Source organism: Chaetodon trifascialis, chromosome 22, assembly GCF_039877785.1.
Source record: "Chaetodon trifascialis isolate fChaTrf1 chromosome 22, fChaTrf1.hap1, whole genome shotgun sequence".
NCBI lineage: Eukaryota > Metazoa > Chordata > Actinopteri > Chaetodontiformes > Chaetodontidae > Chaetodon > Chaetodon trifascialis.
This window is the reverse complement of record NC_092077.1, coordinates 14099073-14112184: the sequence shown is the minus strand read 5'-3', so window position 1 is coordinate 14112184 and position 13112 is coordinate 14099073. Positions and strand designations below refer to the sequence as shown.

Genomic DNA, 13112 nt, shown 5'->3' with positions numbered 1-13112 from the left:
TATTGTTAAAATATGGAGCTATTCTCCTGCTGTGTGTGTGTGTGTGTGTGTGTGTGTGTGTGTGTGTGTGTGTGTGTGTGTGTGTGTGTGTGTGTGTGTGTGTGTGTGTGTGTGTGTGTGTGTGTGTGCAGGCACGAGGGGTCACCTGCAGAGAGTGTCCGGTGGGGTTCATACAGAAGCGGAAGGTTTCGTTAAAGGATGGCTCACGGTCATGGCGACACACTCTGGTCTTCTTCTTGATGATCCTTTTTTGGGTGGCGATGTTCACCACATAGAGCTTCACGTAAAGATCTGTGCACACAAACACACACACACACACACACCCGTCAATGTGACGCTGAAATCAAACTGCTATAAATGCGTAATTGTATGCTGCTTTTGTTTCAAGCTATTTTGTATGATGTTTGTGTAAATATATAACCTACTCTCATATCTGTGTGTCTGTTTTTGCTGTTATATGTTGTGTTTATAGTAATATAAACCACAGAAACCCAAATCAAAACCTTTTTAAACTGTCATAAAACAACATGAAACACAGAATAACAGAATTATTATGAAAATAATGAATCGAGAAAAACATTAGCGACTTCATTTGCAATTGTGGCGATAAAGAAAAAAAAATGCAAAGTGCAGCCCGCCACTAGAGGGCAATATGAGAACTGTAACTCCAGAGTGTCTGTTTAGAAAGCCAAAGTCTTTCAACCTGAAGAGAAGAAACTCAGAAACACCAGAACAAGCTTTAGAAATAGTCACAGACAGACAGCAATGAAATGTTAATGCTAAGAGTCACTGCTGCACATTCTTTAGAGCGGCTACATGCTGTCAGTGGAAATAAACCTTTGTGTGCAGATCCCATCTGGAAGCAAGTGCAAATCAAGCAGCTTGCTTTATCAAGATTTAAGAGGAGGCGAGGTGGGCGGCAATCTGCCTTTGATCAAGGGTGGTGTGATTTTGCTGTAGACACGTCTGCGTTTGGACAGTCAGGCTTACATGTGATCGATCTAAATACTGTTGTATGTACTGTTGGATGCCATCTTGGATCTCAGGGTGCTGTTTATTTTTCTATCCCACAAGACAGTTATGTAATAACATGAATTTTTAATCCTGGGTGTTAACCAGAAGTGGCCATCTGGGTATTTAAATATTTAACTGTAGTGGTAAATCGTAGCATTATCAAATACTACATATGTTTTTTTCAGCACAAATCTGAATTTCTGTGCTTAAATTTAACTATAATACACAATATAACTGACACAGCTGTTTGCAAACATGGAAATGATTTTTTTATACAAGCAGTAACACATATTGTGGCCATAAAACAAATAAACATTGCTTTTCACTTGCAAATATCTGGGAGTCTTTACTGTCTCCAGCTTTGGTTCTGTGCCCGCTTCTCTCAGCAGCATCTCCGAGCATTTGCTTGATATTCACTGGTGGTGAAGTGTGCACACAGTGACACATCGCACCCCTAACATGTCCACGCTGTGCTCCTTTTGCAAGAGGCTTACGTGTTTGTGTGAGTGTAATGGTGTTTTTAACCTTATATATTTACTGGAAGCTGGTTAATATATGCAAAACGCTGCTTTCTGAGGGAATGCTGGCTGGATATCCCGACACCTGTGCTTCTGCATGTAGAAAAACTGGCAAGGATTGTGTGACATGCCTTTCTAAACAAGTGCCTGTGTGGGCTGTCAAGCATTACGAATGACAAGCAGCACATAAAATAGTCTTTGAACGTTGAGAAATCCTGAAACAGAACTTCAAATCCTGCATGTCTGAATTCATGTGCGTATGTGAGCAGAAATGTTTCCCATTACCGGGCAGGTGGTCCGGACTCTTGAACTTGTAGGTGATGTTGCGACACTGAAGAATCTCAAGGACCAGGTGCTCGCCCTCTGTCTTAATCTCCTTCTTCAGAGCGATCTTAATCTCCCCCATTACCTGGGACTTACCTGGACAAACACACACATAGTGAATCAGCAGGGCACAGTGAAACATAAAGCACATATTCAAGGCCTGCCTCTGCTCTCTCCCTCCCTCCTCTGTGTGTGAGGGCCCTCTGCTGGACTCTGAGGGTACTCTCATGACGAGCCATATCAAACACCGCCCGTGAGCAATCGCAGTTATTTGTTTTAAAAGGACTTATGAGGAGCTCTGCCTGGCTTCTGGTTGCCTTGGAAACTGAATGGAAATGACAGTTTTGAAAGCTGGGTCGACAAGACTCTGAAAACAGAAAGTGTAGCCTTGTGTGTGTGTGTGTATTATGCATGTTGTGGGGACATACACATCTGTTTATGCAGTCACACTGTGAGGACTCGCCTTCCTTATAGAGACAAAATACAAGTACCCATAACATAAATCATTAAACGTTAGGGTGAAGGTCACGGTGATGGTGGTGGTAGAGATAATGAACCCTTTTAGCTTTTTAACTATTTCTTGAACCTGGACATCTGAATGTAAGTGCTGTACCAGAAATAATATTAGTTAATACTAAAAGGCATCAAGAGAAACAGTTCTGAGTACACACACACACACACACACACACATACTGTGTGTCTGACCTTCACCATCACCGTGTCCCATTGATGACTTCATCACGTCTGTGCCGTTTGGGATCTTTCCACTAAAGAGAGGGGAAACAAAATCCTGGAAATTACAAAGCCGAACTGAACTGTTCATCTTCTGCTCAGAACAGAAGCAGGTGTCTGAGCATGTTGGTAGTTTAGCATCAATAAACGTGTACAGCACATCCAAAATGAGACTCACACAGATCACAAGTACCATTTCATATTCCTGCGAAAACAAGCTTTGATATATCAAGAAATACAAGATAATCAACAAGTTATCACCAGAAAACAAAAGGCTGTTTCCTCTTCTTACTTATCATCAAGGAGCACCTTGCCAGCATGCAGAGGTGGTGTCTTGGCAACTGTAGCACCTGATTTTCAGGTGAAAATGTGCAGTCATTTCTTTTCTAGTTCTAGTTCCTCTCTGCCAGTGAGAGTTCTTTTGGTTGCAGCCAACTGGACCGTAACACATCTGACAACTGTATGTAAGTCTATCCCATCCATCCATCCATCCATCCATCCATCCATCCATCCATCCATTTTCTATGCCGCTTATCCCTTTCGGGGTCGCAGTCTCAGCTGTCAATGGGCGGGAGGCGGGGTACACCCTGGACCGGTCACCAGCCGATCGCAGGGCAACACATTTACACAAACAACCATTCACGCTCACACTCACACTTAAGGACAATTTTAGAGTCACCAATTAACCTAATGAGCATGTTTTTGGTCTGTGGGAGGAAGCCGGAGAGAACCCACACATGCACGGGAAGAACATGCAAACTTCACACAGAAAGGCCTGACCCGGGAATCGAGCCGGCGACCTTCTTGCTGTGAGGCACGCGCACTACCTGCTGCTCCACCATGCAGCCCCCGTAAGTCTATCCCTTACAATAATTAGCTGTAATGTAAATATCCTCAAATCATGAGGGAAAACATTCTTACAAGTTCATAAAATGTTTATATGGTTTGTTTTGAAAGTCCTCAGCACATCCCCCAGAGCAGTGCGTGCATGTCATGGTCAGGTTCTGATCAATTATCTTGTTATTTCCAGAAATCTGGCTTTAATTTTCTTCAGATAATGACATAAATTGATCTGTTATCATAAGAAAACAAGCTTTGTCATGTCAAAATAAGCGAAGGCTTTTTGGTTTCTGTAGAAAATGAGACATTTTATGAAAAAAGTATTTGAATCAGTCCACTCACAATCGGGGCACCTGGAAGATGGCACTGTCCACCTCGTTCGTCTCTCCATCTTCGTCCAACAGGCTGTAGGCGCTGCCGCTCAGGCCGCTGTCCAGAGAGGCTGCAGTGACCGGGGCATCGCTGGATCTGTAGCCCGACCGAGCTGTGCGGAGATACGACCACACCCATCACGACAAACAGACAGGAAGAAAAAGTGCACCTCTGCCGGGTCCAAGAATGTAAGAGGTAGGGCCAAGAAGCATTAGTTAACATCTGCAGCAACTAGAATCCAACATAACGAGCTGCTTTATGTCGCAGTCAAAAGTGAAGTTTGTTCAAATCGCACAGGGCTGGGCTGTAATGAATCGCACACAAACACTGAGGACTAGCGAGAAGCATGTGAACAACCAGTGTGCTTCGGATCTTTCTCTCAGACAAAGACAGGACAAAAATAGCTCACATGTAAAGCTTCAACATGACACAGACAAATAAATCAGAGAAATATCACATGTATATGTTTACGCAAAGGTAGACCAAACAAGAGGCACGTAGACCCTACTCACATTGTTAGTTATCTACATGAGCCGTTATTAAAAATCTAATATCTCAGCTTTAGTTGAGTTTAATAATCAAACTACATCAATAAAGTTTCATATCTGGAGTTTAAAGGATGTTTATCTTTTTTCCGAAATCGTTGAACAAAAATGTTTATATGCACCATATTTTAGATGCTTTAGGAAATAGATGCTTAAATGTTTTACAGCTCAACATTTTCCTCTCGAACAGCTGATCAGGCGTCAGGTGTGACAGAGAATGAATGGTGTGAGATGCGTGGATGTGGTGCGGAACAGGATCCATGTCGACACCTTTTTGGTTTTCTTTCGGGCCACTCGACGCATCGTCCGATTGCAAAAGCTCACTAATACCAGTTCAATGAAGCAATGGGGGAGTCATGACGTGGCGGATGTGGCAGTGTGGCACAGTGTTAACTCTCAATGAATCATGTGACAGTTTGAGACATTCATTTCCTGCTATTAGTGAACTGTGCTGGTGGCCGTTAAGAAAGCGTGTCTCGCTGCATGAATCTCTGGTGATGTGGCTGAGTGCAGCTTTCTCCCTGTCTTCCTGGCTCTTTCATGAGCGTGTAAGCCTCCCCTCTCTCTTTCTGCAGGTGTGCGTTAGTAGCATCGCATCCTCTCTTTCTTTCACTCTCTCTCTCTCTCTCTCCGTGCTCCATCTGTGCTTCAGTCACACGACAGAGAGGAGACTCTTGGGCAAACTCTCACCTCCGATGCTCTGCGGCCTCTCTTCTGACACGGCTTTCCTGAGGGTCAGGTGTCTGCCGTCTGCTCTGCTCCCTTTGGCCGACGCAACCGATGGCAGGGCAGGCAGCCAATCAGACTGGGCCCTCTGAATGGTGAGCACGCCCACCACGCTGTGTCTCTGGTGCCTCAGCGAGAGGCGGCCTCTTTGGCCTGGGTGTGTTTGTTTTCGCAGGCGCAGGTCAGATGTCAGGGGGTCAACGCCGGGAAACAAAGGTCATGGGGTCGCAGTTTAAGATGGAAGGAGGGAGGAGCGAGATGGAGATTCAGAGAGCGGTTTATCTTCATCATGGCAACCAGCTTGACTGTCAATCACATGCAGCCACAGTGTGCGGTGCACATCTTCCCCTCTTACATTCCACTAAGAGGTGGGGTGTGCAGCATCTACTGAGGTGCATTGTGGGTCCGGTAGTTGTTCAAACAAAAAAAAAAGGGGGGGGGGGGGTTAGTGGACTGCATGCACAGCCATCTCAGTGGAGGAGCTTCAGAAAAGCTGGTTGTCGTTTGTTAAAGTAAAGGAAATTAAAAACAAATAAAAAACCAAAAGAGGTTAATGATATTTCGGGGGGAGGGGGAGGGAGTGCAACTTTCTTCTGTTTCACTGCTCGGATCAATCAATCAATCCAAAATGTGTATGACAGCTAGCTGGCAACAGAAACCTCCACTGGAAGCAGAACGTTTTTCCCCGTGAACTCCATTAAATGAACTCGTAGCAGCAAAGTTCAGAATTTGCTCGCCTTTCATTTGGGAGAATGTCACTGTGCTCTGACAGTATTTATCCTTCAGAATATGTGCTGCAACTCTCTCCACACTGTCAACTGTTCAACAACAGCAAAACCTAACTCCAACCTCGGTAAATGTAATTATTTCTGTTTAACTTAGCGTTATAGAATAAGATTTATTGCCTGTTTTTAATGGTTAAAGGGTTTTTAAGCAGTCAATAAGCAACCATTATGCCTCTTTGGGTTCACTGAAAAAGGGTCAAACTTAGGAAGACAGTGTGCTACAGTACAGGTGAGATGCTGGCTCTACACACTCGTGAGTACATACAGAAGAGAAGCGTTGTGAGTTTTGACACACTACGGAGGAGAGGACCAGAGGGTGTAAAGGGCGTAAGGAACCAAGGATAGGAAAGGAAATTAAAGGAACGGAAAAAAAAGAACTCAACAGAGGGTAGAACAGATGAGTGTGCGAGGAGGCCATGCTGCGGAGGCTTTATTTGCGTCTTGGTTTACTTGGTTGGAGGCGTTGCGGCGGCGGCTGCTGCTGCTGTGGGGCGTCGCCCGGTGCTATGGCAGCGCCTCTGCCGCTTCCAGTGCCGCTGTCCTGATGGTGTTGCCGTGCAGCGCTTTTGCTGGAGCGTGAAGCGCCGTGCGAGCGAGAGTGTTGGCCGTGTCCGTGGCTGTGGCTTTGGCTCTGGCCCTCGGACAGGGAAGGCTTCGATGTGCCAGGGCTACTGTGAGATTTCTCGATAGTGGGCACCTGCGTGTCTAAAACAACCAGATTCACCAAATTACCAAAAAAACTATCCTTCACTTAAGTGAACTTAGAGGCTGCTACCTTTTGTGTATCACCTGTGGTGAATTAGTAGCTGGCAAGACAGCAACTCCATTTGGCCAGCATAGCAACTGCCTATTAAGTCTACAATCTGCAAGCATCCTCATTAAATTTGATGGTCATTTTTCTAAATTAGGGGAGCAGTCAAAGCCTTCCACCGCCATGTTGCCCTCTGTGTTAGAAGAAAGGTAGAGCGAAGCTAAGGCTAGGCCTCTGAGCTGGGTGACATCATGACAACCAAGAAAACAGACCATGAGAAAGCAAAAAGCATGAAGCTTAAGCTGTGACTGGTGTGCAGAAATGGGCATAGGAAGGTGCTGGTGTAAAGAAAAGACTGCAGAGGGAGAAACAGGTTGACAGAGGCAGACACCAAGATAGTGGAAGAAACAGACGAGAGAGGAGGCGACAGGAAGAGAGCACCAGGTAAGAGGAGTGTGAAGAGTAAAGAAGAGGAAGAAAGAAATACAGAGCAGAGGGACGAGGGAAGTAGGACTAGCAGAGGGAGCAGAGTACAGTAGGTTGTCAGGGGATGACGGTGATTAAGTCAGCCGGGTGAGGGAATTTCATTGCGTCCTACCCTTGGCTGGGTCAGGAAAGATCCCGTGACTTCGGCTCTTGATGACAGATGATTTGGGGGAATCCTGATTGTCGTGTGCGGAGCCGGTGGTTTTAGGGGAGGAGTGCAGCGAGGAGGGTTTAGAGGAACTGTGGCGGCCCTGGCCTGAGTGGGAGCGCCGGTGGTGGTCCCCCTCGCTCTGCTCCTTCAGGGGGAGCCACCGGGGGACGTTGTCCAGCTGGGCTGTGTTGGACAGGTCTATAAGGACCTGGGAGCAAACACAGCAGTTTAACATGCATATGCATGACAATGTATTGGCACACCACTGAAAGAAAACTGGTATTCTCAAAGAGGTTTACCTCTCCTAAGAAATCATTAGAGGAGCACTTGTCGTAGTCCCACACGCTCACTTCCAGGGTCTTCTTCCTCAACTGATACACACACAGTCAAAGGTTAACGTATCTTTTATGGTTAACTATCTTCGAGTGCACCATAAAATGTGCCTTTAAGGGGCAGTTCGCCACAAAATCCAAAATTATGACCCTGTTACTCAAGATAATCCAAAGACCTTGTTGTGAGCAGTTTCATGTAAGAACTATTTTGGATCTAGAGAGCTACGAGTCTGACACTGCTAGCTTGTGGAGATGAGTTTAAAGCTAACCGTTACTGCCAGCAATCATTACAGCTCAGCCGAGGAGGACGCCATTAATGTTTACATCCCACGCTGTCACGAGCACGAGCATCTTTTCCATGAGAAGATGCAAACTTTCTTCTGCGCAGTAACTGGGTCATGATTTCTGGAAAAAGACTTCGCTGTTGAGTTTTTCAGATGTATTTTTTTGGCTCTTTGAGCAACACAAGCCGAGTGCCATCTAAATCTAATATATTTGAGAGACAGCAGACGTTGCAACAGCCAATTTATCCACATAGATAAATAGCCATACTGGTAAAAGTATTTTTCTTAATTTGGGGTGAGGTGTCCCTTTAAAGAAAAAACATATGATCTGGTCTTAAAGAGGGAGCGCGCAGTCAGGCAGCTTAAAAAACACAGACAACAGAGGTCCACACTTTGCTACGATTGATAAGGGTCCAATTAATCTAAAATGGGATCTAAAATTGTATAATCAAATCCCAAAGGCATATCCATCTGCTGTACTAAAACCAGTGGCCACAGTGCCAGCACAGAAAAGGCAATATTTATTTATTTTTTTTTTTTTAAATATAATTCTTTCATTATGACCCCATGCATGTCTAAGCACATCAAAAGGTGTGTGACATTGAACTTGTGCAACCACGCCTGTGAGAAATGCACGTGTGACGGCATACCTGCTCCAGGAGGATGTTTTTATAGATGACTGTCTGGTTCCACTCGGGGTTGAGACTCTTGCCTGCGTGTTTGGACCTCCTCTTGTTTTCAGCACTGCGGGAACACATCAGAACAACGCAGGTTTGGTCACACACGTGCAAAAGCCCTGCAGATTAGTGGACCACCACAATGCAGGGAGCACAATATAGTGGAGTAGGGCACAACGTGACAGTAGAAAGGAGAGAATGAATGTGATGCACATTGTTTGGACGGTAACAATGTATGGGCCTACGTGCATGGACGGCAGGATATGATGTCAGGGTGTGCTGCAAAAAAGTCCATTTTGATGTCCATCAAGTCATTTAGACTCATGAAATTTTGATGTCCTACAACAAGTGAAAATGTATGGCAGTAAGGAAAGAGAGGCTGACTTATTTACGCACTTAGTTTGAAAGAGAAGTCAATTTGCATATGAAGAAATCGCATAATGCAACCTTACTGGCCAGTTATTTCACTTGTTTTCAGGAAAAAAATACTTTACATCACAATGCAATAGAATGAATGCCTTTTTAAGATGGATGTTTTTTGCAGTGTGTAGGGTTTGATTCAAGATTGCAGCATATGAGTAAGTCCGTAAGAGTTAGTTTGGTCAAGACACGGACTGAAATAATGGAATGAGTAAGGACTGCAGAGCAAAGTAATGGGAGTGTGTGCTGAACGTGGCGGGGCATCGAGGGTACAGTAAGATGTCAGGGCACGATGTAGGACATTACTGAGGGATTTAAATCACAAAACAGGGACAAACTAAGGGGTGTCAGGTTCAATGTTAGGATTTGAAATTACAATGGTTAGGGACAAAAACAGACTGTCTACCAGGAAAACACAACAGTTATCTGGGAAAACACTAATTGTAAGCACAGGGGATATAAGTTCATCAGTGACATGTTAAAGAGATGGGAAGATGTTAATATTTAGAGATTCAGCTCCTCTAAAATGAGATGCAAAGAGACTAAGCTAGTGGAGTTAGTGGAACTGACTTTCGATAAGCTTCCGGACAGTTAGAAAACAACCTGGATGTTTGTTACCTTCACCAAACTGACAACCAAATTTCAACCAAAACAGAACCAAAGTACCAAAGTGGGCAAGTCACATACCTGGCGTTCTGGACAACCATGACCTGACTGAGGGGGTCCAGCATGCATTAAATATAAAGAACAACATACAGAAACAATAGTCAGAGGGAGGGTGGGGGGTCAAAGAGAGAGTCTGTGGACTGTGAGTGTGTATGTGGGAAGGGGAGATCACTGTATTTAGGTTGAGTGTGGGATTTATTAAGTGTGTTTAGGACAGGGGCAGGAGCGGGGAACTGTGATGTGCTGCAGCGGTGGGCTGAATTTGTGCTTTAGTGTCTCATGAACAGCATGTATGTGTGTTGAGGGGGCTTTCAGGTGATTTAACGCATCCATTGGCAACCGTAGTGGAGATCTGCTGCTCGTGAGCCCGAGTGAGCAGAAAAAAGGGATTCACAGCTCGTGGTACAAGAACTGCTATCTCATCCTCTGTATGTGAACACAAAAACTAATTTAATTTGTGTTTACATAGTTTGTCAGCTGGCAAAGCATCATTACTTTACAGAGCACCACTGTGTAAAATGTGAAAATCATAAGAATTAACACTTGTTTACATTAACACTTGGCTGAACTGAACTACAAGTTGAAGTGTTTTGAGTGACAGATTCCTGCAGAACTTATGATGGAGTTATGCTTCTGCAGAGATACACGTAAACATCTCTGCTTCCATGTGGAACTGTACATGTTATCCCCAGTTTGTGCAAATATAAAAGCAACCTGCATGGAAACAGAACAACACTCAAGTCTGTTACATGCAGCCTGGAGAAGCATAACCCCAGCTTTATACACACCGACATGTAAATGTGCATTACTTTCACCAAATCACAACTATTTTTCCCTTTTTCCTGGTAAGCTATCATTTATAACCACCCGTCTCACTGCAGGAGCTCCATGTGGTTGCCAGGAGATCTGTGATGCAACTGAAAAGCCTCCGTATGGATTGCAGTCGGTGCTCTGATAGCTGTGAGCCTGTCCATGTATACACACATGTAGCATATACACAAGCATTTGCACGCATGTGCTTACGGTAAGTGTGCACATTTCCGGAACCACTTTCAGTAGAGTGGCTGCAGGACCTGTGGGTGCCACTATCCCAGTCCCTTTAACATAACCCTGACCCTGTTTGAAAGCCACATTGGCGTCTGCACCTGCACGTCAAACTGAAGGCTCGTAGGAGTGGCGGCTGCAAAGCCCACAGCCATATATTATTGCTTTTATCTAAAACGATCCCAGGAAAAAACACTCTCTCGAAGGACCTCATACAGCAGAGGAGGTGGGAGAGTCAATTACGTTACAGCACAATCACAGCGAGAAAGAGAGCCCTGGACTCATGAGGGAGTGTGGATCGTATTGCACGTGAATATGAGAGCTATTGATTTTGACTGCACTCATCACCCATCAACAGGAGCAACATCAACACAAGAACACTCGCAACTTCATATCATTTACATAATGTTCATGTCATTCAGCAGCAATACGAGGCTGATGAGCCCCATAACGAGGAGTTCATATCACATGCAGCCGCTGGAACTACAGTATTAAACATCTGACGGACCTGATGTGCAGTGCATATGCGCCATGGAACTGATACCAAAGACAAGTCATGTGCTGCACATTGAAAGATGTCATGGTAAGCCAAAATCAATTCTAAATCAATTTTAAAATGAATGGAAATAAGATTTGAGCTTAACAACGGTGCTTCCTTTGTAGCCTGGAGATATCTAAGCAGGTATAGCACTAAAATTTCTTCTCTAAAAGTGTCTGAAAAAGACAGAAACTATAAAATTAATCATATCTTACACACCTCTATCTCTCAAAATCAACAAAGCTGGTACAGCTACAACATTTTCCATCATTTATCCTTCACCGACCTTCCTGTTCCTGTTCTGAACTACTGAAGGTGTGCTTGCAGTTTCCACACCCTTGACTCACCCTCTCCCTGGTAGGAGATAAACTTTAACAAATGGGTCAGAGTAGCCATTGTTGTCCCGCGGGACAAGGTTTCTGGCCTGCAGGACATGAACGATCAAGTTGCCGAGCTGCTTGTCGTAGTGGATTTGAAGCTGCAAAAAGAAGCACATTGAATTACATTCGGGGAAAGAAATGATGTGCGAAAACTGAAAACTAAGAACGTAAAATACAGGATTCACTTTGTATTACCATGCACTTATTTAATCTGATGCTTTTTGAATTGCTAAAACACTGATCACATACCCTTAAATCTAAAATATCACCATTTAAATGTATACATTATAGAGCTGATCCTTTTGTTTCACAGACCTGTATCTCTCCAGAGATGGGGTGGGACTGGGTCTTCATCCCCTCTGCAGTCTGTAAGCGATAAAAGCAACATGCTTAGATACTGCTGACAAAAATCTGGAGGTGGATACTTTGTGTTTGCTGGTGGGTGTTCATACTGAACAGTATGTGCTGTGCTGTGCTGTGCTGTGCTGTGCTGTGCTGTGCTGTGCTGTGCTGAGTTTTATGTAGTGCTTGAGGCTAAACTACAAGTTAAACTCTCACAATTGATGCATCTGTTTAAATATTAATTTTAGATGAGTTACAAGTGGTAAATGTTATATTCATAATGGAGTAAAAGCTGCCTAATGTGGAAGGCTTTAACATACGCTCCACAAACTTTATGTTCTAGCTGGGACACAAACTAATTGTAGGTCTCAAACTGCCCCTCTGGACTCGCCTTGCTGCTGTGGCGTTTCTTGCTAACGGAGGGTGATCCTGGCTGACCGGGACTGGAGGTCGCCGAGGTGGTGGCAGGCAGGCCGGAGGAAGAGGTGGAGGTGGGAGCCTGCTGCTGGGACACCTTTTGCAGCTCAGCCGCCAGCTGTTTGGGATCGACACCTGGAGACCTGGGAGGTCTGTCACCTAGAGGGGTCCCACCAGGCGCATCATTATGCAAAGGCGCCCATTTAAGCTCATGCATGCAAACATGGGCATGAACACAAACAATGAAAGTGTTCCAGTGCAACCATAATTAATTTCACACAGAACCAGTATGCAAAGCTGGGACTGGCCAAGGACTGGAAGCAGCAACCCTCTGGGGAGTTCTCTGACTTCTAGGCCACATTCCATTGAAAAGGAAGGGCAAAACAATTAATCATGAACAGAAAACCTCAAGTTGGACACGAAGGCTGTACAGTGTTTAAGCTCTTCTGAGAACAATTTAATGTCCCCAGTGTATTGCAGGCAGAGAGAAACGCATGACTGAACTTGAGAAGAGAGAGAATTGTAGATGAAAGTGATATGGGAAGAATCTAAAAACTGCAAGAGACGAAAGTTAATTTCGAAATACTGAGAAGACAGTGGTGGTGGGGGAGTCATTGGCTCACCTTTACTGTGCTCCGGGAAATCCAAGTGGTCCGACCCTTCAGACTCAGCCAGCATGTTGAGATCACTGAAAGACAGACAGAAAATAAGGTATCATATAATTGTGAAAATCCAAACTCAAGTCGAACAAAGAAAAACGAGAAAAAA

The 13112-nt window shown here is 44.6% G+C and overlaps 1 protein-coding gene across 1 annotated transcript in view; it reads right to left on the bottom strand.

The window, feature by feature from the left end:
* pcloa (piccolo presynaptic cytomatrix protein a) overlaps positions 1–13112 on the bottom strand; it is a 56377-nt gene that overhangs the window by 3406 nt on the left and 39859 nt on the right. Inside the window, exons 13-25 of the mRNA XM_070991567.1 lie at positions 12968–13032; positions 12319–12503; positions 11901–11951; positions 11553–11683; positions 9645–9671; positions 8511–8604; positions 7544–7615; positions 7206–7452; positions 6307–6561; positions 3771–3912; positions 2562–2623; positions 1818–1952; positions 146–291 (exon numbers count right to left, since the gene is read on the bottom strand). Coding sequence (XP_070847668.1) covers positions 146–291; positions 1818–1952; positions 2562–2623; positions 3771–3912; positions 6307–6561; positions 7206–7452; positions 7544–7615; positions 8511–8604; positions 9645–9671; positions 11553–11683; positions 11901–11951; positions 12319–12503; positions 12968–13032 — 1612 coding nt within the window. The remainder of the gene's footprint in view (positions 1–145; positions 292–1817; positions 1953–2561; positions 2624–3770; positions 3913–6306; positions 6562–7205; positions 7453–7543; positions 7616–8510; positions 8605–9644; positions 9672–11552; positions 11684–11900; positions 11952–12318; positions 12504–12967; positions 13033–13112) is intronic.